A 23,336-nucleotide genomic window follows, 5' to 3' on the forward strand; every position below is an offset into this window, starting at 1 on the left:
TAACCCGGCACAAAGGCCACAGTTATAACTATATATATACTCTGTCCTCCAGTGGTATAGCGAACGATATTGGAGTTATTCGAACTGTTTTCATCTATGATGCCAACCGACATGTTATAGGCGAGTGACTTTGCTTTATAACAATACCTCTACCCCTATGCTGTACGTGTGCCCGTACAAACGCGGGGTGACCGATTGTAAAGTTACTGGCACCGTCTGGTACACCGATCAACAATACGCGTTCTATCTGTACGGCACGGATATGATCGTTTTACCTTCAAACTGAACCTTTTGTTGGTTTCTTCAGCACGCGTGATCTTTGACAAAAGTCTAAGATTGCCTCACCTCTTGTGCATATTCTATAGTATTGTCCTCCCCGTGTCGCGAAAGAAAATTAATAGGAGAATGCTCGTATTTATGGTATGATTGTTACCCATGTTAAATACTTGTATTTGAAAATAGTAATTAAGCTCTGACGTAATTCTCGATGAAATTTGTGCTTTGCGAATATTGAATAGTTATTAAGGGGGTGCCCTGGTCGATTTTGACGTTTACGTATATATCTCCAAATATCGAAGTCCACGTATATCAAACGCGAAAGAGGGTTTGACAGCCCCATTCTACACGCAATTCTCAACAAAAACACTCCGAAGCATTTTCATTTGACGCAGAAATAAAGAAATGGCATGAATTATATGAATTTACGATTACGATTTCGTGGAATCCGTGCCATTTCTTGATTTCTGCGTCAAATGAAATTCTATTGGAGTGATTTTGATCACAATTCCGTAAAGAATTCGCGTTAAGACTTTTTAGCGATTCTAATACGTGGACTTCGATCATTGGACATATGCACGTCAACGTCGAAACAGACTAGGTCACTCCCTTACAATTAGCGCATGGCAGGAATATAATTCACGATGAAAACATTTCATACCGAATCTCCAAAAATATATTCTGATAGAAAGAATTTTATTTTTGTCCGACCTCCCATGACGAAACGCCTTTTCGCGCATGTGAAATTTCCGTTCGCAAACACACATTTGCCAGCGGGTGGACATTTGCGAAAGGTGAATTTTCGAAAGTATTAGGACAGCGAAAAATCGTGTACATAACTGGCGGAAGGCGATTTCATTCGTGCGATCACCATCCTCCTGAAATCGCCTTCTTCCCGCGCTTGGTAAACAACGCACTATTATGTAGTATTGAAGAATATTGTATGCGAAATAACGTCAGATCTATTTTCATTCGAATTTTGTGTTGTAGTCGCGGATGAGATATTTGTCACGAGGGCGAAACGCACGCTTTCAAGTGCTAACGCGGATACGATGATACGCAATTCTCTGTCATTCGTCAAATATGAGTCAATAACTCACTGATAAAAACGCAGGCGTATACTTTCAAATATTTTCAGGTGTTGTGCACCATTGCAAAGCATTAAAAATCCGTGGATACTCCGCCCACGCGAAGAAGACACCGCCCCCGTTGACATGCGCCCTGGCACCCCTATCTTGCTCTTTTCATTTTACTTCTCACCTGGACAATTTATTGCTATCACAACGGTTGTGGGATTTGGTAAACTTTTTAGTACACTTGTTGTCGAAGTTTCAGATATATATTTTCACTGTGGAATTTTCAAGCATAACCGAGAAAAGTAGAATTAGAAAGTGGGCTCTCGTTTTATTTGACGGCTAACAAGCGCGCGACAATTTTTAAAATGTCAGGTGAGCTCAGTGTCGGCGTGAAATATTGGTTTACTTACTTTTATGACAACTATGAATTTAATTTTCAGTAGCGTTTCCCATTTACGGGTTTGCAATTTTTTCGAAATAATCATATTCCGAGTATCGTAGTTTTAATGAGTAGGTAAAAAAAATTTGCCTCAGCTAGTTTTATCTAACCGCCAAAAGAAATTGACTGCCACGGGATTTTAAGAAATACTTTTTTAAATTAAAATAGATCAGGAAACTCCCCTTGATCTAAGTTGCAACGGGACGTCGAGATCAAGTATTCGCGGACTAATAAGATGTCCGCGAAAACTACCCTGTCCAACTTGCGGTAAACATTTTGATCGTCCATCGCTTTTGAAACGACATCTTCGCACGCATACGGGTAAGTTGAATTCAACATTGTGCTTACTAAACGCGTTAACGGGCAATTTTCGTGATGGTTTTCTGTCATTTCGTGTAGTAAATTTGACTCCGCTCATTATTTGGGTGAGCCTCGATCGACAGTGTTACTGGAAAGGGTTGAACAAACCACCTGCAAAATTCAGGCAAAGGAATTATACTGTCTATTCAGGCTGACAATAATTAAGGAGGTGGTACATTATAAATTTTGATTACCAATAACTTTTTTGTAACGTACGTTTTAGGGGAAAAGCCGCACGGCTGTTTAGTGTGCGGAAAAAAATTTAGCACCAGCAGTTCGTTAAATACGCATGCTAGGATTCACACCGGAGAAAGACCGCACGAGTGTCCAATCTGTGGAAAAAGATTTACCGCTTCCTCGAATTTGTACTATCATCGAATGACTCACTACAAGGTTATTATTGCATTACATGTTTGAAATGTAGATCGATAGATACATCATGATTGAATTTGAATTTTGGTCCCCTGAGAATCCAATTTTTGTGCTCTTTTCGCTTGAAATTCTCCGGTCTTTTTCGCTTTTTGTCTCCGGATTACAAGGCATCAAAAATAGTCAAAAATATTCGCCCAAGTTACATACTTTCGTTTTCAAATCAATCTGTTCTCTTGAAAACGGACCAGTTACTAACTAAACCGTTGTTTAATCGTTACAGGAAAAACCTCACAAATGCAACGAATGTGGCCGCTCGTTTCCAACGCCCGGAGATTTGAGAGCTCACGGATATTCGCACACCGGCGATTGGCCGCTAAGGTGTCCAATTTGCGCTAGAGGATTTTGCAAGCCTGCGGCACTACATCATCACGTGCAGCTTCATAGCGGTACGGATGTATAAATTATATTCTAAAATATGTACCTGTTACTGTAACATTTTTCGTTATTCGCGAAAGTAGATCGGTGATGTTTTATTTGTTTGGAATTGTCACATTTTTGTTTATGCGGCGTATCATTAGATTTATATTTTTATTTCAGGAGATCGACCTCACTATTGCAAGTTATGCAACAAAAAATTCTCAGTTACAAGCAACTTGCGAGCTCACGAGCGAACCCACTACTCAGAAACTGTGACCATAATTTCTTCCACTCGAGATAATATACGCAACGACAACGTCACGTTGATCAACAACTTAAACGACGGATCGAAAGGTGAAACAACGATACAAATTCCTACTCCAATTTTTCCGTGGAACCCTTGGCTTCCGTTACAATATTCGAAGTAAAATCTTCTACAAATAGAACAATGTTGTATTACATTTAATTAAACCATGCCGTCGTATACAATATTTAGTCCGGTTTTTCTACGTAAATGATGACGGGGTAGGTGGAAAAGGTCTCTTTATCTAAATATATATTGCAATTGTTTATTTAACTTTATTTGCTTATGGCTTAGCTATAACAGAATCGATATCGATGTTGATCGTATTTTCAATGCAATCGGTTTCCATGGTCAATGTCTTCGTATCTTTATCATCATCGTTTTCCTTGTCGTCAGCAACGTCCATCTTTTCTTCTTTCGGTTCAGTCTCCATCACCACTTCCATTTTCGTTCCGTTATCCTCGTCAATGGCTTCCTTGTCTTCTTTCACTTCAACGTCGGGAGATTTCTGTTCATCTTCGTTGGTTGATTCTTTTTTCTCTCTTTCGTCTTCCTCTGCTTTGTTTGCGGCAGATTGGGCGGCCTGCGTTTGCGACGATGTATCGCATTTCAAAATCTCACGCAATGCCATCGTCGCGTACGTGCTCGGCCTGAGAGACATCTCAACGATTAATGCCTTGTACCTGCCCTCTGGAACATATTGAAAAAACCATTAGCACAATTAACTTTCAAGCGACATAATAGTTTTTGTTGTGATATGTAAAGGTAAAACATGTGTAGAAATAAATCCTGTCACATACCTGGGTTTTCCTTTGGTGCTGGTAGGCCTCGCATTTCATCAATATCGCACAGAATCAGATCGTCGTATCTTTCTTGGTACCGCATGATTCGCCAAGAGATATCAGATGGAATTTCCAACATCTTTCTGTATGCCCCACCCAATGTATATTTTCTGAAAAAAAAAATTAATTTTAATGATAATAAGTATATGTATATGCTGTCTTGTACCGACTATAAGTTCATGTTTTATGTGGTGAATGTGATGCATAATACTTGTGTACGCGGGATCAATTGATATCCGTGTAAATTTGTAAAATGTACCTTATAACAAACTCACTGAGCTATTTTATTCCACTGTATAACCATAAGTGTTTACTACTGAAATCTATTTCGTGAATCGAAACAAGATTGAATCAGTGACGAAAAATGTGAAAAAAATGTATTACTTTGCAGCTTAAGATTAACCTCAAAATAGTGATAAGTTGGTCAAACATTGGTATGTTTGCCTTTATTACGGTTTACTGAATTTCAGACGATTCTAAAGTTGCATAATAACGGTTTTCTTGTAAATGTAGCGTTACATTAACATTACAAGTTTCAATATCATGATTTAAAAATGAGAAATTTTAATCCGAGCAAATTAATCTTTAATGTTAATGAAGTTACCTGTTTTTTTGTCTGAGATCTGTAGTTAAACCATCCTTAGCAAGGATTTCATCAAACCATGGTTTGGCATATGTTGGGTAAGTCACTCTCCATCCAGGTTGAGGCATAACAATATCAGCCAGTGTGTAATCAGATAAATCTTCCTCAGTCAAAATTTTAACAGCTGGGAGACTACGCAGATCTTCTTTGTCTACTTCAGCTGTGTTTTTATCTTGGTTCAAGTCATTCTTGACTTCCTCCACCTTCTCTGTGTCTTTTGCAACACCCAAGTTATTCTCATTGTCAACAGCTGGAACAATTTCCATATTTACTTCATCTACTTCAATTTTCGTTGAATCCTTTGCCTCAATTTCTGGATCCTCGACTTTATTTTCCTCTTTATTTTCGACTGCTTCCCTCTTCCTCTCTCTTTCCTGCCCATTTTCTGTATCTTTTGCAGCATCCGCGTTATTCTCATTATCAATAGCTGGAGCTAATTCCATATTTACTTCATCTATTTCAATTTTCATTGCATCCTTTCCCTCAATTTGAGTATCCTCAACCTTATGTCCCTCTTTATTTTCGGCTGCTTCTTCTGGTTTGCCTACTTCGGTCAAATCGCTTTTATTAGCTCTATTTTTGTCCGTGGCAGGATTTTGCTTCTTATCATTTTCACTCTCGTCTTCGTTATGGTGATGACTAAAGTCTAATCTATCAGTCTCTTCATTAAAGTTACGATTTTCGTACACCAAATCCCCAACCACAGGTTTTGGTCCCAACTCTTTTATCCTCCTAGACACCATTAGGTTCCAGATAAAACTCTGATAGGCATGAATGTACATTAAACTTGTGTTCCTGGGAATCCAGTCTAACGCTCCTTGAGGATTTTTGTCGCCACAGACGTGAAGACCCCACAAGAGTTTGGCTTCTATTTTATCAGGCCTGCTAATTCGTTTGAATGCTGCATGAGCATCCTTAGATTTTTGATATATCTCTCTAGCTTCGACAAGATCCCTTTGCAGTTCACCAGCTCGCGGTTTTAATATGAGTTCAATTGCTTCATGCCATTTGCCTTGCAATAACGCTTTTCCAATTTCATGTGTTGGAATTGCAGCTACTGTTCCGAACCTCTGAAGACCGTAATAATTAATGAACCCATTGTCACGCAACGAAGTCATAGCTTTGTCAATTTCCTCATCAGATCCAGTAACACTTCTCAATGCAATGCTGAACCGGTTTCCACTCAACATTCCGAGTTTGAGGGGCTCGTCACAAAATTTGAAGTTACCAACGTAAGCACCTCGGACTGATTTCGCTGCTGCCAAAATGTCGAGTGGATTTATTTTTTTCAAACTAACCCATTGGGTCGTTCGGGCTCTACGATCCTTTGTTCCGGCATAGTTAAACATGTTGGATTTCAATCTTAAATACATTCCCATTTGGTTTAACGCGTCCATTGTGTCAATGTTCACTTTGTGGAGAAGAAATTGACAATAATTTCCACCACGGCGAGCCCAATCCACGCGTTGATCTCGGCGGAACATGCGCCCTGAAAGTTATATCAAAATACTAGAATAATATTCAAATTTTTCAAAAACTATCCCAGTACACGATTTGCACAAGGAAAAGTGAATTTATTGTGAAAATACTATAAAAATTTAGACTCTTCGTAACCCACCACTTTGTTTCTGCTTGTTAACCTTGGCGACAACGATGAATTTTGTTTCCCCTTTTTCCATGGTTTGGCTAATGGTATTTGGTATTTTCTTTGCAATTGCATGAATAGCACGGCGCTCGTCTTTGTTCATAGTAGTGACGTTGATTTCCACAGACAAAACCACACTGTCAGCTTCTATCAGTGTTTCCAATTGTTTCCAAACTTCTGGAGGAATTTCCTTTTTCAGATCTTCCATATTCTCCAGTTGATCTGGTTCTGGAGGTATGGTCTGGTTTGTGAGTTTGGCTATTTCACCGTTCAAAGTTATTTCGTGTACATGGAAGTCTCCGTATCTCTCCTTTACAACACCTGAGAATCCGTTATGATTTCCGACGAATTCAGTGACGCCAATGTCCACTTCTTTCAATCGATTTCCTACCTCCATTTTCAGTCTTTTGCCATCGATGTCGAGATTTCCCTGGTTTCTTTTGTTCCCTCTTCTGTTTTGGTTGCCGCCTCGGTAGCCTATGAAAGAATAAAAATAAAATAAACTGAACGATTCAATGAAAATCCCATCTATTACCAGGTGTCACATGGATAGGGTAATAAACTAGGATGTTGCAACCTTGCTAAATTTTGTTCCTTTAAAAATTTTGACCTGATAGTGATACTTGGCGCTTTCACACCTTTGACGAAAATATGGAATTTACCTCTACCTCTACCGCGATAGCCACGGTATCCACCGCCTCCGCGATGACCCCAACCATCGCCGCCGCCGCCGTAATAACCTCCCCTGGAGAACGATCGTCCACCCCCATGGAAAATCCGATCAGTATGACCGCGATGACCGGTTTGTCCCCTGCCGTCAGAGCTGCCGGTACCGGCTTGTTTACCGTCACCGTTTCTCTGCATTCTTTTATGTACTTAATAATACTCAACTTAAACTATAGCCGCTTTAAGTATCGCTATGAGATCACATTGATATGTGAAGTAGACTGGTTTAATTTTCAAATTAGAAGAGAAAATTTTTGATAGCTGTTCGTGAACCACGTTGGCAGACTACCCTACTCTACACAAGAATCACGAGTCAGATTAACCGAATGAAATTTAGGTTATGTCCTTTCGCGCGGTCTCACGGTCGTTGAAAGAGTTGGCCTCGGCCCGTCGGACAGGCACGAATCGAAGAAACACCGGATCCGAGACAACGATTTAATTTGAATTAATGCCGCGCCTTATCTCGAAATCCCTTCAGTTAACACCTTCAGGCACCTTCACAATTGTTGGAGGTCTTTGAAGTACATATCAACATGAAGACCCACGTAATACTTGCGCGTTACAAATATAATAAATTTGAATACAATTCACTGCCATTCAATGTCATAATTTTAACGAAATCTTCATTATTCAAATCACTCAGTAATTCGAATACAAGGCAAAAGCAATAATCGAATAGCTGTCGCATAAGCATGACTGCAATCATTTCATATACCTTTGGATGCCTGAGGAAATTTCAATTTTGGGAATGATTAATGGTTACTCTTAAATGTTTTTTTTTCATTGCGATATATTTGTTGTTGCATGCACGGTGATGTGGTCTCGTTTTCGTAATATGTTCGTAAGTAAATTCCGCGTTCCATCCTTATCAACAAAATACGTGTACACTAGGTTGCCTTCAGCAGGGCGCATGGTAGCAATGAAGATTTTTGTTTCCACATCCACGTCAGCAATTCATGAATCTCGTGGAGTGGCTAGTAATATAATCCAATAGATCACTTAGGACAATTAGACACATTTACATAGGCTAATTGGTGATTGCAGAAGGACTATAACGCTCTATCTACCGCTGCTTAGAATGAGAATATTGGCGTTTGCCTTAACGTCGATAAAGTATATTTCTGAGCTTATTAATATGTCCGAATTATTTGAAAAAGCTCTGCATGTATTCTGAAAACATCAAGTTTTGCAACGTTTTTTCCAAGTAGTCTGCAAATGTGATCCTCCAGTTTTTTCAAACACGTGTTCCAAAAAATGCACAAGCGCCAAATACATTTCAGAGTTTGTTAAGAAAAATTGCACTGGTATTGAGTTTACGCGATGTAAACGCAGCATGTACCCTGTACGAAGACCATATAGTAAACTCTAAAGTCAAGTACCAAAACAAATTACAAGTAGGGAGCATCACTCGGGTGCTCTTGGTAAGTGGGAGGAGGTAACATCATCTGAGGTGCTACATATTCAGCAGTCAGTTCGCTAACCGCAGGTTTCCGAGCAACGTAAATTTCGGAAGTAGCTGAAGCATTAGAAAAGCACTTCCGAGGAATACTGAAAAATTCTATTTCCATTTGTTGTTGTTTAATGCGAGAAAATTGTATTGAACAAGAGGTCCAGATGCAAATATTGCGTTACATCGACTAAATAATATACGGAATATTTGTGAGGTATAAAGTAAATATTGTAATAAAAAAGACATATCAGTGATGACATGAAGTGGACATTACATATCGAAATACTTTTCCTGTACGTTGTAACTTGCCAAGAGTATGGAATTCAGGTATGTATACAATTTCATAGAGTGTATCATAAATAAGCTTAGGTACGTATATATCGGATCCGATGTACACTTTCCGAACGATATCGATTCAACGGCATAATCACTGCATAATGAACCGAGCATCTAATATTCGTAAGTTCTTTGAACTTTCGTAGTCATGCCGCAAGAAGTGTCAAAATTCTTCACCGGTTCCGGTTTTTTCGGTCTCGGGTGCATTTCAATGACTTGTAAAGAATTAGATAACTCAAAAGAGGTCATTGATCATCATCTAACGTAATGACGCAAATGTGGTCTACTATACAGAACTTTAAGTATATAAATATGAGACATTTCTTGCGCCAGTGAAATCAAGTGGTTTCGCTTACGCGGGTGATTTCGGCGAATAAAGCGCGTTGGTTCATACGTAGATCTGAACTACGGTATATATCAGGCATCAGCAAAAGCATCATAAAATTTTCCTACCCTTCGAATTGTACCAGAATCATCGTTTTCAATGACAAAAATGACTTATATGCAATGGCGGCAAAGCACGGGGGGGGGGGCGAGGATTGGGTCAAGTTAAGCAACAAGGAGGCTTCGGTCCGATACAGGTATAACTTACGAATCAGATATAATCTTGCGAACATTATTTCCAATTATGACGATAGATATAGGTATATAATATAAGTAGAGGAAGTTTGGCAATAGGTGTCGATAACATCGCGTAACAATAAATATCCGGAGCGTATGTATGCTTTATGCATACGTATAGCTGCAACTGTCCGGAAACGAAGAATCGGTTCTTTTTTTTTAAAAGGAATCGGTGTAACATGTACTGCGTAGAAAATATTATATTTACAGATTGATGCAATTTTGTGAGCACATAGGATATGGGTTGCATAAAACTGACTGGCCAAGTTACGCGATAGATATTCACTGTCAATGGCGTGCTCCGGTGTGTGACACAGTTTCATTGCACATAACCGAAGCCGAAACACGTGCTTATAGCCTTGAGGTTTCACACGAATGGTGTGAAGAAAGTATCGACTAAAGCCAACGCTACGAAAAAGCTTAATAGTACAAATGATAGTGCTTACAGTCAACTGCACAATAATAAATAAAATATATTGTATGGCTCAATTACCCTGTGTATTTAATTCGAGTGTTTATTGTGTGTGTGGCCTTTACACGGCGGATGTTATATACAAGTAAAATTCATTGCCCGGATTTCGCTTTCAGGTATAATAGCCGCGTTCCGAAAGATAGGTGATATTGTTATTCAGGACTCTCCACTAAAAATGGATTGAAGCAGGGTGAACGAGTTTCTTGCATCTTGTCGTCTACGTTTATCAAAGCCAAGACATCCTGGTCGTTGGCATTTCTTTTTGCATTTTTATTTGACACGTGGCATCGGGAAAAGAAAAGGTCGAACAACGAATAAGAGAAAATGAAGGAACGTCGGACCATTTCTTGCGACCCGTGTCACTCCACGTTCTAGTAAGCACGTCTCAAGCAGAAGCTAGGCAAAATGTAGCCACGTATCATCTCGGTATAACACAATGTATCCACCGTCTCGCACATCATCTGCGCTAAAAAATTGGACTCGAAGCGAAGGTCACAGAGTTCGTCGGCTCTACTTCTATTATTTTCCTCTAATATGTATGCTGGTGACAAAAAGCAAAAGTTACTCGCGTAGCGAACTCGACACAGAAGTTGTTAAAAATAGTGGAAATGGTTCGTTGAATAGGCGAACGAGCGGGCGAGCAAACCTGTCTCTCTGTCCTCTCGAAATCATTAAATCGTATCTCCTATCACAACTTCTATTGTACGGCTTGATGTTTTCATTGTTAAAATGACCTTTGCACAAAAGTGTGTTTGGGTAGCAGACCGATTTACATATTCGGCAATTTCAACAAGGGTTTAATCTGTGTGGACGGGCACAGGTACGTGTGTATGTAACGATTGATGTCATAGAATCACTATTCGTTTTGTACTGCGTCGACTATAATCTTACTTTCATTCGCAAGACAATCGCGAAGCCCGTCAACCCTTTTTTCGCGTTTAGCCAATTCAGATTGGTTTTCAGATTCATTACAAATCCAAAAATTATCCACTTCCGGCACGATGCTAATAGTCACGGTTGAGTTCTCACCGGCCGCACCTCGATTAAACGTAAACAGATACTTTCCCTTGTTCGAAAAATTTCATTCTCTCTCTTCGTGCACGAGATAAAGACTAGAGAACTACAATGCATTACCTGGGTGATAGTGTAATAGACAACAAATAATAATAATAATAATAATAATAATAATAATAATAACAACAACAACAATAATAATAATATTCCCAAGGTATATACTCTGTACGTATTTGTCAGAAAATTTTACCGACGCGAAAGACTCGCAGATTGCCGGAAGTGGATTGACGATCACTGTCGTGTATTCACTACGTCTTGCTAGACTCCTTCCGGTTGTTTTCAACGCCACGGATTTCTGCAGGTAATCAACGAAATCAATGGCCGCGGTTCGCAAAGTCTCGAGGCCGAGGACGTCTATCTTCTGCCCGTAACGAAACGATTTTATCACAACACCTTGACACTCCAACTCTTGTCGAAGCATCCGTCTGTGATTGTTGAAACAGAGTATAATATCCCAAGAAATCGGTTTTCCTTACTTGCTACCAATACAATGTTGTCAATTTAATTCTAGATTGTGAACGTGTTGCAGCGAAGAAATTCAGTGATTTTTCTATTGGATGGGACATGATGTGAATTGATAACGTAGAGAGGATAGATATTTCGTTAACACATATAAGGTTCTCATACGCATGTTCTCCTGGCAATTTCGATAAGTTTTATCCTACCAATGCGTGAAGAGTTGAGTCAGAGTGCAATTGAATAACATAATTCTGGCATCAAGTTATAGAATCATACCTTGGACCTCCTATAGACTAATTGTGAAAGTTATGAACACAGACAATACGGTATGTTCATTACGAAGATTCGTTTGCATAATATAGTAAATTCATCGAGCATCATCATGCAGAAGTTAATTAACTTGAAGCAGTAATTAGAGGAGAAAAAAAAGAAATTGAATAAAATCGAAACTGTACTGAAATACCCACGTAACACTGGAATTTAAATAAGAATTTGAAAGCAGCTTTGTATAACAACGGGAAGATGCGGAGAGGTGTATTATAGTTTGTAATATATTCGCTTTTGCGTATTGTTGGACCTTCCGACAACTAGACCAGATGATTAAGAGATTGAAGAAAGATTGCCTGCTCCGATTACCAGCTATCTTACATCTGCAGAATCACTGGAACCTACCAGAAGCCTGCACGTCCCAACGCCATCCGGATGCAAAACAGTGTTCATCCACCGTGTCGAGATTACGATGTCTTCTGCCGACCTGTCAAGAATGGAAGATTCATGTTTTTACGTTTCGAATACCCGTTGCCTCAGTTTTTTCACGATGAAATGCCCAAACCAAGTTATACTGCTCGCGTGAACCGTTTGTAGATACGTTTTTCCTAGACAAAATGCGGTCATTTCTTGTCGCCTTCATTTTAAATTTTGGTTGTTCATCGGTTCCAAGCCGTGGCAAGTCAACAATCCGAGACTGACAAAATCAGTTGTCAATAATTATATGTATTCTGGCTGAAACAATGCGCTCGGGAATCGTACACAGGTCTGTTGAATTCGGTGCTGAAACGAAAACAAAGTCGTCCTACTTTTTTTGAGAAGTAATACATGCTACTTTGGTCGATAAGTAGAGCGATAAAACGAGACGTCGGCATGACCCTGAGGTGTTATTTTTCCATTTTCCTTTTGCACCACATGTCATTTTCCGTTGTTCTTTCGGCTCCGTGAATGCACCTAAGCGCATAGACCGTGAAATGGTGTTTTAATCGAGGTGCAATGCCCCTTCGAATACCGTAAAATGCCGTTACGCTATAAGAATGCACCTTATACTTTGCGGAACCAAACGGAGCGTCGCGTGTCGCCGTGGCACTGCAACAGACACATATAACTAATTCTGAGTATATTGTATAAATATTATGCTCTTCTTCACATAAGACCTGTCCCTGCAGGCTTACACTCTCACAAAACTTAAACTTTACGGAGAAAATGAAAGACAGATTTCATTCAAAGCTGCAGGAAAAGAGGGACGCGTTACATTGGCAGAAAAAAATATAGTTAATATGGGTATTTTTTACCAAAAACTTCGACGTATCCCTCTTTTCCTGCATTTTGAGTACAATCTGCTCTTTTTCTTCTCTCCGTGAACTCCAGAACGAGCGACATGTTGATGTCTATGTAGGCATCTGCATTTGGCAATAAATCGGTGTTTTTTACCGTCAGGACTAATTTTTCGTTAATGATTATTTTGATTCTTACAGGTGACGAATAATAATATCAAGCAATTTCTATCTCGCACGGAATGGGAGTTACTCGTTGGACCTGGCTCAGGTAAATAGTAAAGATATAATATTATATGAGCGATATTATGCTGCAGTCGATCATTATGGTTCAATTGATTGTTGCCGGTTAATCGATAAATATTTACCTGGTATGCTTATTTCATCTACAGTAGCACAGGACTTAATTTTTTTTTTTTTTAATCTATTTGCAGACGCAGTTTGTTCAGTTAGAACAATTCATTCAATTCAAAAAAATCATTTACCAATATTTACAAAACGATTTCACTGTGTAGATCTGATTTCGGAACCGCAATAGAATCTATGGCATTGCAGTGTCAAACCTTTTCTTATAGACATTACTAAAATATTTTGTTTTCTGTGCATTATAGAATCAACTAAACTTTTCTGTTGTCCGAAAGTAACGTTTGATCGGATGTATAATAACCATAAAACTTCGTTGCCAGGACCAAATTTTTGTTATTTACAACAAAAAATTGTTCTCGGTGATAAAGGACAGTGAATTTTGCTACGTAAGTCTGGTCTCTCAAAGTTACGTGCGAATCTCATTATAATTATGTGTAGTTTTGGTTAGAAATAAAGCATTGTCACATGTTATTTGTCAAGATAAAGCATCTCTTGCCAAAGATGCAACACGTTGATTGTGATATCGTTATAACACGAACAAAGATGCATTCTTTTCTCAGGCATCGTTAACGAGTAAAATCCATCATACGTGTACGGATAAACATCGCGGCAACAATTGTTGCGAATTACCATATCCCATTTCATATTTTCATGCGGTGTAGCAGAAATAATGAAACATCGTACACGCAGCACACGTGTACATAGAAGTATGTAGTATAAAAATATGCGTCTCGTAATAACGAACTTTCGTTATGCGCTAGATTAAGATCTCTTTCGTGTACTCCACGCTGTTTTCTCTGGATGCAATTTCTATGCACATTATACTTATTATCGTCATAATGTTATGCACTTTGCACTCAGTCGTCTCCGAATTGCCTGTTGATGTTTCACACGGATTAAGCAATTTCTGATTGCCTAGATGTGGAATGATGAAACTGATTTATACATAATCTCTTCCAAGTTTCTGCTCAGTTCAAATTATGTCTGAACATACATGGATGAGTGTAATATCTTGCCACACGTTTTTCAGAAGCTGACTTCGAGATAATTCATCCAGTTCTGTATAAACCAGCATCGTCATCCAAATATGAACAAACCATATCGATTAATGCTCTTGGACAAAGCTGGCTTTCTGAACTAATTCCCAGCAATTCCATCATTGCGACGGAGTTCGCGTTACTGAGGAGAAGCGAAAACGGAACGGAAGATGTCACCGACGAGCACAGAGACGAATTTGACTGCCTTTATTACGGAAATGAGATCGCCGTATCAACTTGTGACGGCATTGTACGATAAAATAATTACCCATACATACGAATTCAGTATTATTTATACGGTTTGTGAGATATCCATAAGTGAAAGTATTGCAGATTGTGATTCTATCTGTCAGAAACTAATACCTCTACTTGAATGACTTGCAATGATGATGACTCCCTTTCATTGGTTAGAACGAATGACGTAATAATAATTACTTATTTTCAGAGGGGTGTCATATCAGGAAACGGGTCGGAGTATTTCACAATACATCCATTACCGAAGAGATTGCAAAATCACAGTTCAGACACCCAAGCGCATATGATATCAAGACGAGTACTTATGAATTACGACAGATTAGGCACTGGATGGGATGAAATGAAAACGGAAATGATTTCTGATCTAGCGCCGAATAGAAACAGCGTTGAGACTTCAGCGGAAGTTGGTACAAAATATCGAAAGGAATATTTAATCAATGACGATTCGAACGACGGTATCGAAGCATCGGGTAAATTCCAGGAGATAACGGTCCAGCGGGATCCCTGGAATGAAAAATCTGTTCTACGCTCCAAGAGGGGCATTTCCGAACTCCGGCGAACGGACAGAGGAACCGGAAGCAGTCCCGTATTTGTTGAAACTGCTGTATTTGTCGACAGAGATTTATATCACCACATGGCTAGGAATTACCCTCAAAACACGGAGCGGGAGCTCGTCAGATTTGTACTGGCAATGATAAATGCTGTGAGTAAAAGCGTTGGACTTGGACTCACTCCATTCATCGAGCTATGTCGGCATGCTTAAAACACTTTTCTTTGCAATTTCAGGTGCAGCTTCTATATCACGATCCATCCTTGGGACAAATTGTGAATTTTGTTTTGAAGCGATTAGAAATATTACATGTTGAGCCGGCAGGACTCAACAGGCCTCACGATATCGATAAGTACTTGAGTAGCTTTTGCCAGTGGCAAGGACGAGAGAATCCCGGGACTGATCAGGATACCAGGCATTGGGACCACGCTTTGATGTTGACTGGCCTTGATTTGTACGTCGTTAATAAACGTGGGAAAGTTAGTTCTCAAGTCGTTGGTAAGTGACTGTACCTCGCGAAAAATGATTAAACCCGTGATTTCATAACAAACGGATAAAGTTATATGCATTAAATGCAAATTATGTTTGCCTTACTGTACATTTTACCAGGTTTAGCCCCAGTTGCTGGAATGTGCACAAAGACTAGTAGCTGCACTGTAAACGAAGGAAGACATTTCGAAAGCGTGTACGTGGTCGCTCATGAAATAGGGCACAAGTAAGATAAGACACATTGGAAATACGCAAACAATCTTAGTTACACAGAAATGTATAAAATAAGTCTCGAGTGAAAATTTTATAGCCTGGGAATGAGACACGACGGTTCTACATCCGACAATCAATGTGATCCGACTAGCTATATAATGAGCCCCACGCTAGGCTCTGGTAAAATTACTTGGTCTCCTTGTAGCCGAAGTTATCTCCAGCGGTTTCTACAGTAAGCTTTTTCAAACTTACCGGTGTAACATACGTGCAGAACTGATCACATTTTAGAGAAATATTACGATTTAATTTCATCCAGGACGAGCCAATCCAGATGTCTATTAGACCATGGTAGTAGTGGAGGTCAATTGGATCACAGCGCTGAGGGTGCTTTGCCTGGAGAAAGGTTTGATTCGAATCAACAATGTATTCTGAAATATGGATTTGGAAGTAGACATTCGACTCAGCAATCCCTCGACGATATATGCAGGGACATGCATTGCGAACGTGATCGATACACCTGGACATCGCATCCTGCTTTGGAAGGAACCTTCTGTGGTAACAACAAGGTATAATCGTATAGGCTGCAACACTCGCACAAAAACATGCTTCTCCCAGTATCCATGCAAGACATTCGATGAATAATTCAGAAGCAATGATAACATATTGTTTTAGTGGTGCCGCGGTGGTCGGTGCATTGATAAGAACGGACTGTCTACGTATGGAAGTAGTACCGAAAAAATATCTGACCTCTGGAGTGCATGGCACGTATCGGAATGTGCTTCAGGATGTCTTTATGATGAACACGGTAACTTAGACGGTGGAAGTACTGGCATCAGAGTGATAACGCGTAGTTGTAACACTCTAAGGTATTCCGCGAAATGTATATACAGTAGTTATAGAGAGACGTTATTTTATAGATATCATAAAATTTTTTGCTTATTTTTAAAAACAGCTACTCTACTTTACGGTGGTTGGTATCTTACAGTTCGCTTGGTGAAGAAAACAAATGTGTTGGTCCTCGGAAACGTTACGTGGCTTGTAGAGCTGGTCAATGCTTGAAAGTTCCATCTACAACCATTAACGAATTTGCGGATCAAATTTGCACGCGAGCCAGAGAAGTGGATATGGATTTGTTGGGTACTGGGCTCCAAAGGATATCGTCAAATGGCAAGTTTTATGTTCATTTCCACGAATTGTACGAAGCGATTATTGACTATTCCAAGAAATATTTGAGCACACGATTAACGTCTTGAAAATAATCGTACTTTTCATAATAGCAGGATATAAATAGTGTTCGTTCCCTTTTACAGTCGAAGAAGCTTGCACTGTGTGGTGTCCGACAAATAAAGGGGGATTTAAAACACGGGGATGGACGTTTCCCGACGGGACGACATGTCAAACGAGGAAGTACCAATTCCATAAAACGTCCTATTGCATTACTGGCCGGTGCGAGGTACTTGATAATAATTAATCAAGTATTGCAAAACTTTATGCGGATCAATTTTTTTAAACACCTATATTGCTGCGTTTCAGGAATTTCTGTGCTCTGGTTCTGAAAATTATCAATTTTTGGATCTACCAGAAAGATGCCACTCCTTGAATACGAACCACATTGACAGAAACGACGACGTAGATCTACTATCTAAAAACTTGAATATTGATAGATCCGATAATTGGATGAGCGCAAGTGGATGTCACTTCAATTGTGTTGCACCAGGAATTGGTATAAGATTGGTGAATAGATTGAGAAGGAAAACCAATGAAACAAGTATTCAGCTATGTGATCCTGACTCGAATGTAAGTTATTCCTTCTAGATGTACTTGTTCTATCGTACGTGTTTTTAATTTTACTTCTGTGCTAATTAACACGAACATTTACCGTTCAGAGCTGTGGGCGCCTTAGAAGTCCTTATCAGTTCGCAACGTCGATATGTAGCAAGTACAAGGAAAGAGTCAGACGATTGTCTGGATTAGGGATGCAGATTTCACCGTCGATTGGTAAATTTTCAATTAAGTCCAAATCGCATATAGCGCATGCTGTAAAGACCACATGGATAATTAAATTTCACGAAGATCTCTGAAATATAACATTATGGAACTAACGATAGGACTCATCGAAGGAAATATTGATTTACAGAAGATCCGGATCGGCCGTGCCGCGTCGCTTGCCAAGATGATACCGTTTCGCACAGATTTTACTTAGTGAATGGAGAAAATGGTTGGTTCCCGTTCGGAACCGCTTGTAGTAAAGGAAATGGAAAATCGTTTTGTGTAACAGGAAAGTGCTTAGAATTTGGTAAAGACGATACTCCACTGTATGAAAGTATACTTTCGTTACCTTTATTGTCACGCTACAAACGTATGACTAATCGAAGATTGAGTTTAGGACCGGGTCAAAACGATTACACACTCAGCTGGAATAAATCCGTGAAAGGAGCGTCGAGAGGCAGATACCGGCGGAACTTAAAGTACGACAAAACCGTGATAATATCGAAATTGAAACAAAAAGATATAGACAGTATTGTTTTGCAATTAAATTTCTCAGGTCAATTCGACTATCAACAATATCGTCCGCCGTTTCAAATAGACCTCAACAATCCTATACACATTCCGATGGATCAATTTGATTACAGGATGCATAACTCAGCCTGATGGTGAAAAGTTGTGCAAAAATATTGTATTATTTATTTGAATAAACTAACTTAAAGTTTCACGTAAATTCCTTGACCCTTATTTTATTAAAGTATCGAATCACGCGTATTAGCCGATTTGTTACGGGCAGTTTAAGTTAATGGAGTTTTATTGACGATAGATTGCTTAGACCAGGGGTAAAATTGTTAATAATATGGTAGTGATTTCTAGCTTATCTATTTATTATTATATTGAACTCTGTTATATTTGAATCATGTCTATAATCCTGATTGCGAAATACGTTTAGATGTTATGTGGTTGCATAAATGTCACACGCCTAAGATACATAATTTGGTAGTTAACCTTCGTATCTTACTCAATAATGGATAATAATTGCGCTTATATACATGTCGATTTCGTCAATGCGGCCATGACCGGTTTTGGTTCCTGAAAAATACAAAATCTGTTTTTTGCCAGGTGACATTACATGACATCAGATTTGCACTGGACTCAATTTAATTAATTCATTCATTACCATTCGGCGCCAATCGAGTAACTAAATTGATTCGCAATATGACGAGTTAATTGACCCGTTCAAACACCGCTATACTAATACCATCGAGTAAAGTTACTTAATCCTAATACTTAGAACATCGCTATTGCAGCATTCAGAACTATTTGAAATCACCGGATTTATGTAGATCTTACAAGAATTAACTGTCTTTTCAATATTCAATATTCAGTACACATACTGAAAAATTTGAAACGTGTCAATGATACTAGTGCAATGGAAGTGCCCATATATCGTTTAATTATCGTTTAATACATCATCCGAGAATCAAAAACAGAGGTAATTGAAACCTTGTGTTTAGAAGGCCGCACACCCGTCTTCGTGACGTGAAAGTTCCCAAAGTACCTTATCAGAAGCTATGCAACTAATTAATGACCGCTTCATTACGCAAATGCATTCCGTTGGGAGGGTTTGTTTTCTTTCCAGGCGAGATGCACTTTTCAAATTTCCATTTTTACAGTTTGATTAATCTTGTTGGAGTCTTTCGCTACAGCTCCATTTGGGAAAGTATAAAATTTTTCGCAATTCATATTGAAATCGTTATTGTATATCAATTATTATGAATCTCTTTGTTTAATCTACATCAATTTTTAGTCAGCTGCTTAACCAAATATTATTAAAAATACCTACACTGAGAGAAATTTTTAGTTCCAGTTACCGCTCAGTCGTTAACTATTTTCATCTTTTACCAAAGTCGAAAAATATAATTCTAAACACAAAGTGAAAATTAGATTTATAGCTGTTACCGGAAAGTCTAGTATCTGTTACTATTCTTTCTCATTACGATCACTGTTACTATACTTTCCTGTAACTGTCGCGAAAATTTAATGCTTGTGCAACAATAAATTGACGTTAAAGCCTTATTTAACTAAAAAAGTAGAGTAAACCGAACAAACTGATTTTGCGTTGCAATAACCAAAAAAGGATCGACAGTAGCGCAAAATGGTTACGTGTACCTAGTTTTTCGTAATTCCAAAAATATTCAAACAGTTTTTTTAACAATGCCTGTTTTACTGAATTTTTCTAGTTACTAGAACAAACGAGATTTTTCTCAGTGTAGTATCTGCACTGACAATAACAAAATATAAAGACAAGATTTCCCCCGCCAACGGACCTTTGTATTTATATCAGCTTGCGTGGATTAGCCACAGTCTCCCTTCCACATGTAAAATCAAGACATACAATTTGTTTTAATAAAAAAGATAAATTCACATAGTGCATACTCAATTGTATAATTTACAATGGATTCACCTAGAAGTAGTAAATAAGGAATACGATTGATTCGGGATTGCAGAAATGCTTCTTACTGCTGGTTTCAGTGTCATAGAATCTTTTTTCACACAGGCTTTCGTTACTTCTCACCATGCACTGATAATAAATTTAGTTAGTTAATATTGTTCGGCATGTAATTAATTTCAAGCGAGAGAAAATAATTTCGTCGATTTGACTGCAACTGTATAAAATATGCGTAAATATTGTAAATTAGTATAGTATCTATTGGTAATATGTTTACGCGATGGCCGAAAAACGGAATGAAATGAACTCGCAAGGTCACAACGTTTCGAGATTTCTATTCGGTACTGCGGATTTTTGACTAGATCCGCAATCTTTGCCAAGCGTAGGTTTTATGGTGAAAGAAGACTATAGTTTGTCCGTAGTCACACGGACGATTTCAAAATTTTGTAGAGTGGGGGCCCAAGTTTCGGACTATAAATTTTACAACTCCACGACACCATCTTAGCAGTGAATGATATAAAAGCATACACGCTTCTTTGACTTAGAACAGTCACCACTGTGACAGTCCAAGATTCAGTTATCAGCTAACTGTTACTAAAACAACATTGCCATGGAAGGTTTTATGGTAAGCGTGTTAACAATACTTACTATTCAGTGTTTGAATCCGTGACGTGCGGATTATTCGGAAAAATTACAATTTATTTCAATTTCACTGTTAAATAATCAAATCTACTGTAATTGTGTGCTTCTTCAATTAAATTTGGAAACTCGGGATTTACTTTCGATCGTATGCAATAAGTTATCCTCTAATTACACCAATGAACTGCGATAGAGTCGCGAATGAAATAAAAAAAAAATAGTAATTTTTAAAGTTGAGGACAAATTTTAACACCGTATTAATTATTTTCATTACTTATTTACATTTTCAGCGTACCTTGTTCATGCTGATATTGGTTGCGGTAGCAATCGCAACTCCAATCGATGACACGGACGTTTCGAACCCAGGATACCTCGATGATAGTCCAGCGCAGAATAAGCAAGCGCTCCTGAAACTGCTTTTGCTGAAAAAACTGCTGCTGGGTTGATTAAGTGAAACATTATATCCTGATATTGTAAATAATATGTATAATATTAAGTTAAATTATCATTACAGCCAAAGTATCACCTCATATAGGACGTATATATATACTTACATAAAAAACATTCGAGTATGAAATAACAAATTCAAAATCTGAAAACCGACTGGATTTAAAATGGATTGACACGCGGTGAAATAGGCTTGAGGACAATTAATTATGCAGAAATATGCGTGTCTTTTAATCCAGAATTTACCAATAGTGAATTTGATCAATTCATATTTCTTTAATGGTAAACTAATTAAGCGGAATAATACTGAGAATAAATATTCCGCCTAGCCATATCTACCGCCATAACAGAAAGATAGATAATTTTGCAATAAAAGATTTATAGCTGCCAAAAATCAAAGAAAATCACATGCTACACAATTATTTGTAATATTATTACTACTTCGGAAAATGATGAAATAAATAAAGATCATAGCAATTAATTCTGCTTTGTTACAAAACTCTGTCCACGAATACTGCGAATATTGGTTTCGTCATTCTGATTTTTTGACAAAAGAAAAAACGACGGTGTCAGTCTTGCTTTCTTTTTTAGGTGTTTTAGACCTTGAATACATCCAGGTCAATGTCCTGAATAACATGGAATCAAATAGCGATATTACGCAACAAGCAAATGGGCAGGGTTCAGCACGAAATTTGATGAAATTGGAATTTATTTCTATCGATATTTAGGACAGCGCGGAGTGTAGCACTGTACACACTTGTTCGTAACGGAACAACCAGACAGTGAGTCAGAAAATAAATTTGATCGGTAAAAATACGATTGGGATAAGCGTGCTCGGGTAATATATACGCATGATGTGAATAAAGTTTTCCTGTTTATTTTCCCCGAGTATAAAATGGAATAGTAAATTTTAAGAATTCTATTTATAGGTTGTATAACTTAGCTATTATTCGAAATAAGTTGAAGGCATTTCGAGCAACTGTATAATAGGTATTTTTATTACATTATTTATAGTTATAAATTTGTGTAATCGGAATACACATATAAATCCAACATAAGGATATTGGGGACCTTTTACAATTTTCACTTACGAGATTAGCTAGTTTAATTAACAAAAGGTGTTACATTCTTAGATTTCGATCATCTATATCTATGGTTTTTTGAGACTTTTTTCAAAACCGCGATACATCGCATCAGAAAAACAGATGTATACTATTCAAGTGGAATTCCGTTTTAATCTAAAAGTAAATTAAATCTACAAAATACTTAGTTGAATTCTGTGTTATTCAAAAATAGACACACTCTATCGGTTCTAAAGTGTATAAAAAAAAATTATTGTGTGTAACAGAGTAATTTTTTCTTCAAAAAAGATCGACCAATAAAAAAAAAATGTAATACGTATCTATCGATCAAACATAAAGACTGTTAGATTGAAATTAAAAATGTAACATCCAATAAATATTTTTATTCGCGTTGATCAATTACTTATATGCAATAATATTTACAGTGGTAATATATTATTTTTTCGTAGCTTTAGTTGCATCTATAGAATGTACATCCTGTTACAATATAACATAAGCACCTTAAATGAAATAGAATAATTAAAATTTGTTAAAATATCATCTGATTTTATGATGATATGACGTATTCATGTATAATGAATAAAAAACTTTTTTTTTGTCATATATTCTATAAATCAGATACTTGAGCTTTCTCGGTTAATTAATAATCCTGGAGAACAGCTTACCTACTTATTGTTAACTCTGTAGTCTACAATATGTTTGTATGCTATAGTATAATACCATAAAGTTGTATCATGTTTCATCAATGCTTCTTAAAAAAAAAC

At 37.9% G+C, this 23,336-nt stretch overlaps 3 protein-coding genes across 6 annotated transcripts; 2 read left to right on the plus strand and 1 right to left on the minus strand.

Annotated features, from left to right (window-relative positions):
• The first annotated feature begins 1,631 nt into the window (after positions 1-1,631).
• Positions 1,632-3,368, plus strand: LOC124187887 (zinc finger protein 239-like). The gene is made up of 5 exons (XM_046580072.1): positions 1,632-1,724; positions 1,960-2,112; positions 2,375-2,544; positions 2,804-2,969; positions 3,121-3,368. The coding sequence occupies exons 1-5, from the start codon at positions 1,718-1,720 to the stop codon at positions 3,366-3,368; spliced, it is 744 nt and encodes a 247-aa protein (XP_046436028.1). The 5' UTR covers positions 1,632-1,717.
• Positions 3,369-3,495: 127 nt separating this feature from the next.
• Positions 3,496-7,636, minus strand: LOC124179153 (pseudouridylate synthase 7 homolog). Its single transcript, XM_046563314.1, has 5 exons — positions 7,037-7,636; positions 6,348-6,851; positions 4,691-6,218; positions 4,045-4,196; positions 3,496-3,934 (listed from the first exon to the last, which is right to left on the minus strand). Exons 1-5 carry the CDS (start codon positions 7,236-7,238, stop codon positions 3,528-3,530), a joined length of 2,793 nt encoding a protein of 930 aa, XP_046419270.1. The 5' UTR covers positions 7,239-7,636; the 3' UTR covers positions 3,496-3,527.
• Positions 7,637-8,507: 871 nt separating this feature from the next.
• On the plus strand, positions 8,508-21,889 carry LOC124179138 (A disintegrin and metalloproteinase with thrombospondin motifs adt-1-like). 4 transcript variants are annotated; one of them, XM_046563302.1, is made up of 15 exons: positions 8,508-8,877; positions 13,258-13,327; positions 14,453-14,709; positions 14,905-15,417; positions 15,501-15,762; positions 15,874-15,979; positions 16,064-16,198; positions 16,283-16,532; positions 16,639-16,832; positions 16,952-17,133; positions 17,277-17,419; positions 17,500-17,763; positions 17,853-17,964; positions 18,104-18,184; positions 21,334-21,889. In XM_046563302.1, exons 1-15 carry the CDS (start codon positions 8,809-8,811, stop codon positions 21,387-21,389), a joined length of 2,694 nt encoding a protein of 897 aa, XP_046419258.1. In that variant the 5' UTR covers positions 8,508-8,808; the 3' UTR covers positions 21,390-21,889. The 4 variants fall into 4 exon arrangements, with proteins under 4 accessions (XP_046419258.1, XP_046419241.1, XP_046419251.1 ...); XM_046563295.1 differs by lacking the exon at positions 21,334-21,889 and having other exon boundaries at positions 8,510-8,877; positions 14,905-15,117; positions 15,196-15,417; positions 18,104-19,874; XM_046563285.1 differs by lacking the exon at positions 21,334-21,889 and having other exon boundaries at positions 8,509-8,877; positions 14,456-14,709; positions 18,104-19,874.
• Positions 21,890-23,336: the final 1,447 nt, after the last annotated feature.

The sequence above is a fragment of the Neodiprion fabricii genome, chromosome 1, assembly GCF_021155785.1.
Source record: "Neodiprion fabricii isolate iyNeoFabr1 chromosome 1, iyNeoFabr1.1, whole genome shotgun sequence".
In the NCBI taxonomy this organism is placed as follows: domain Eukaryota; kingdom Metazoa; phylum Arthropoda; class Insecta; order Hymenoptera; family Diprionidae; genus Neodiprion; species Neodiprion fabricii.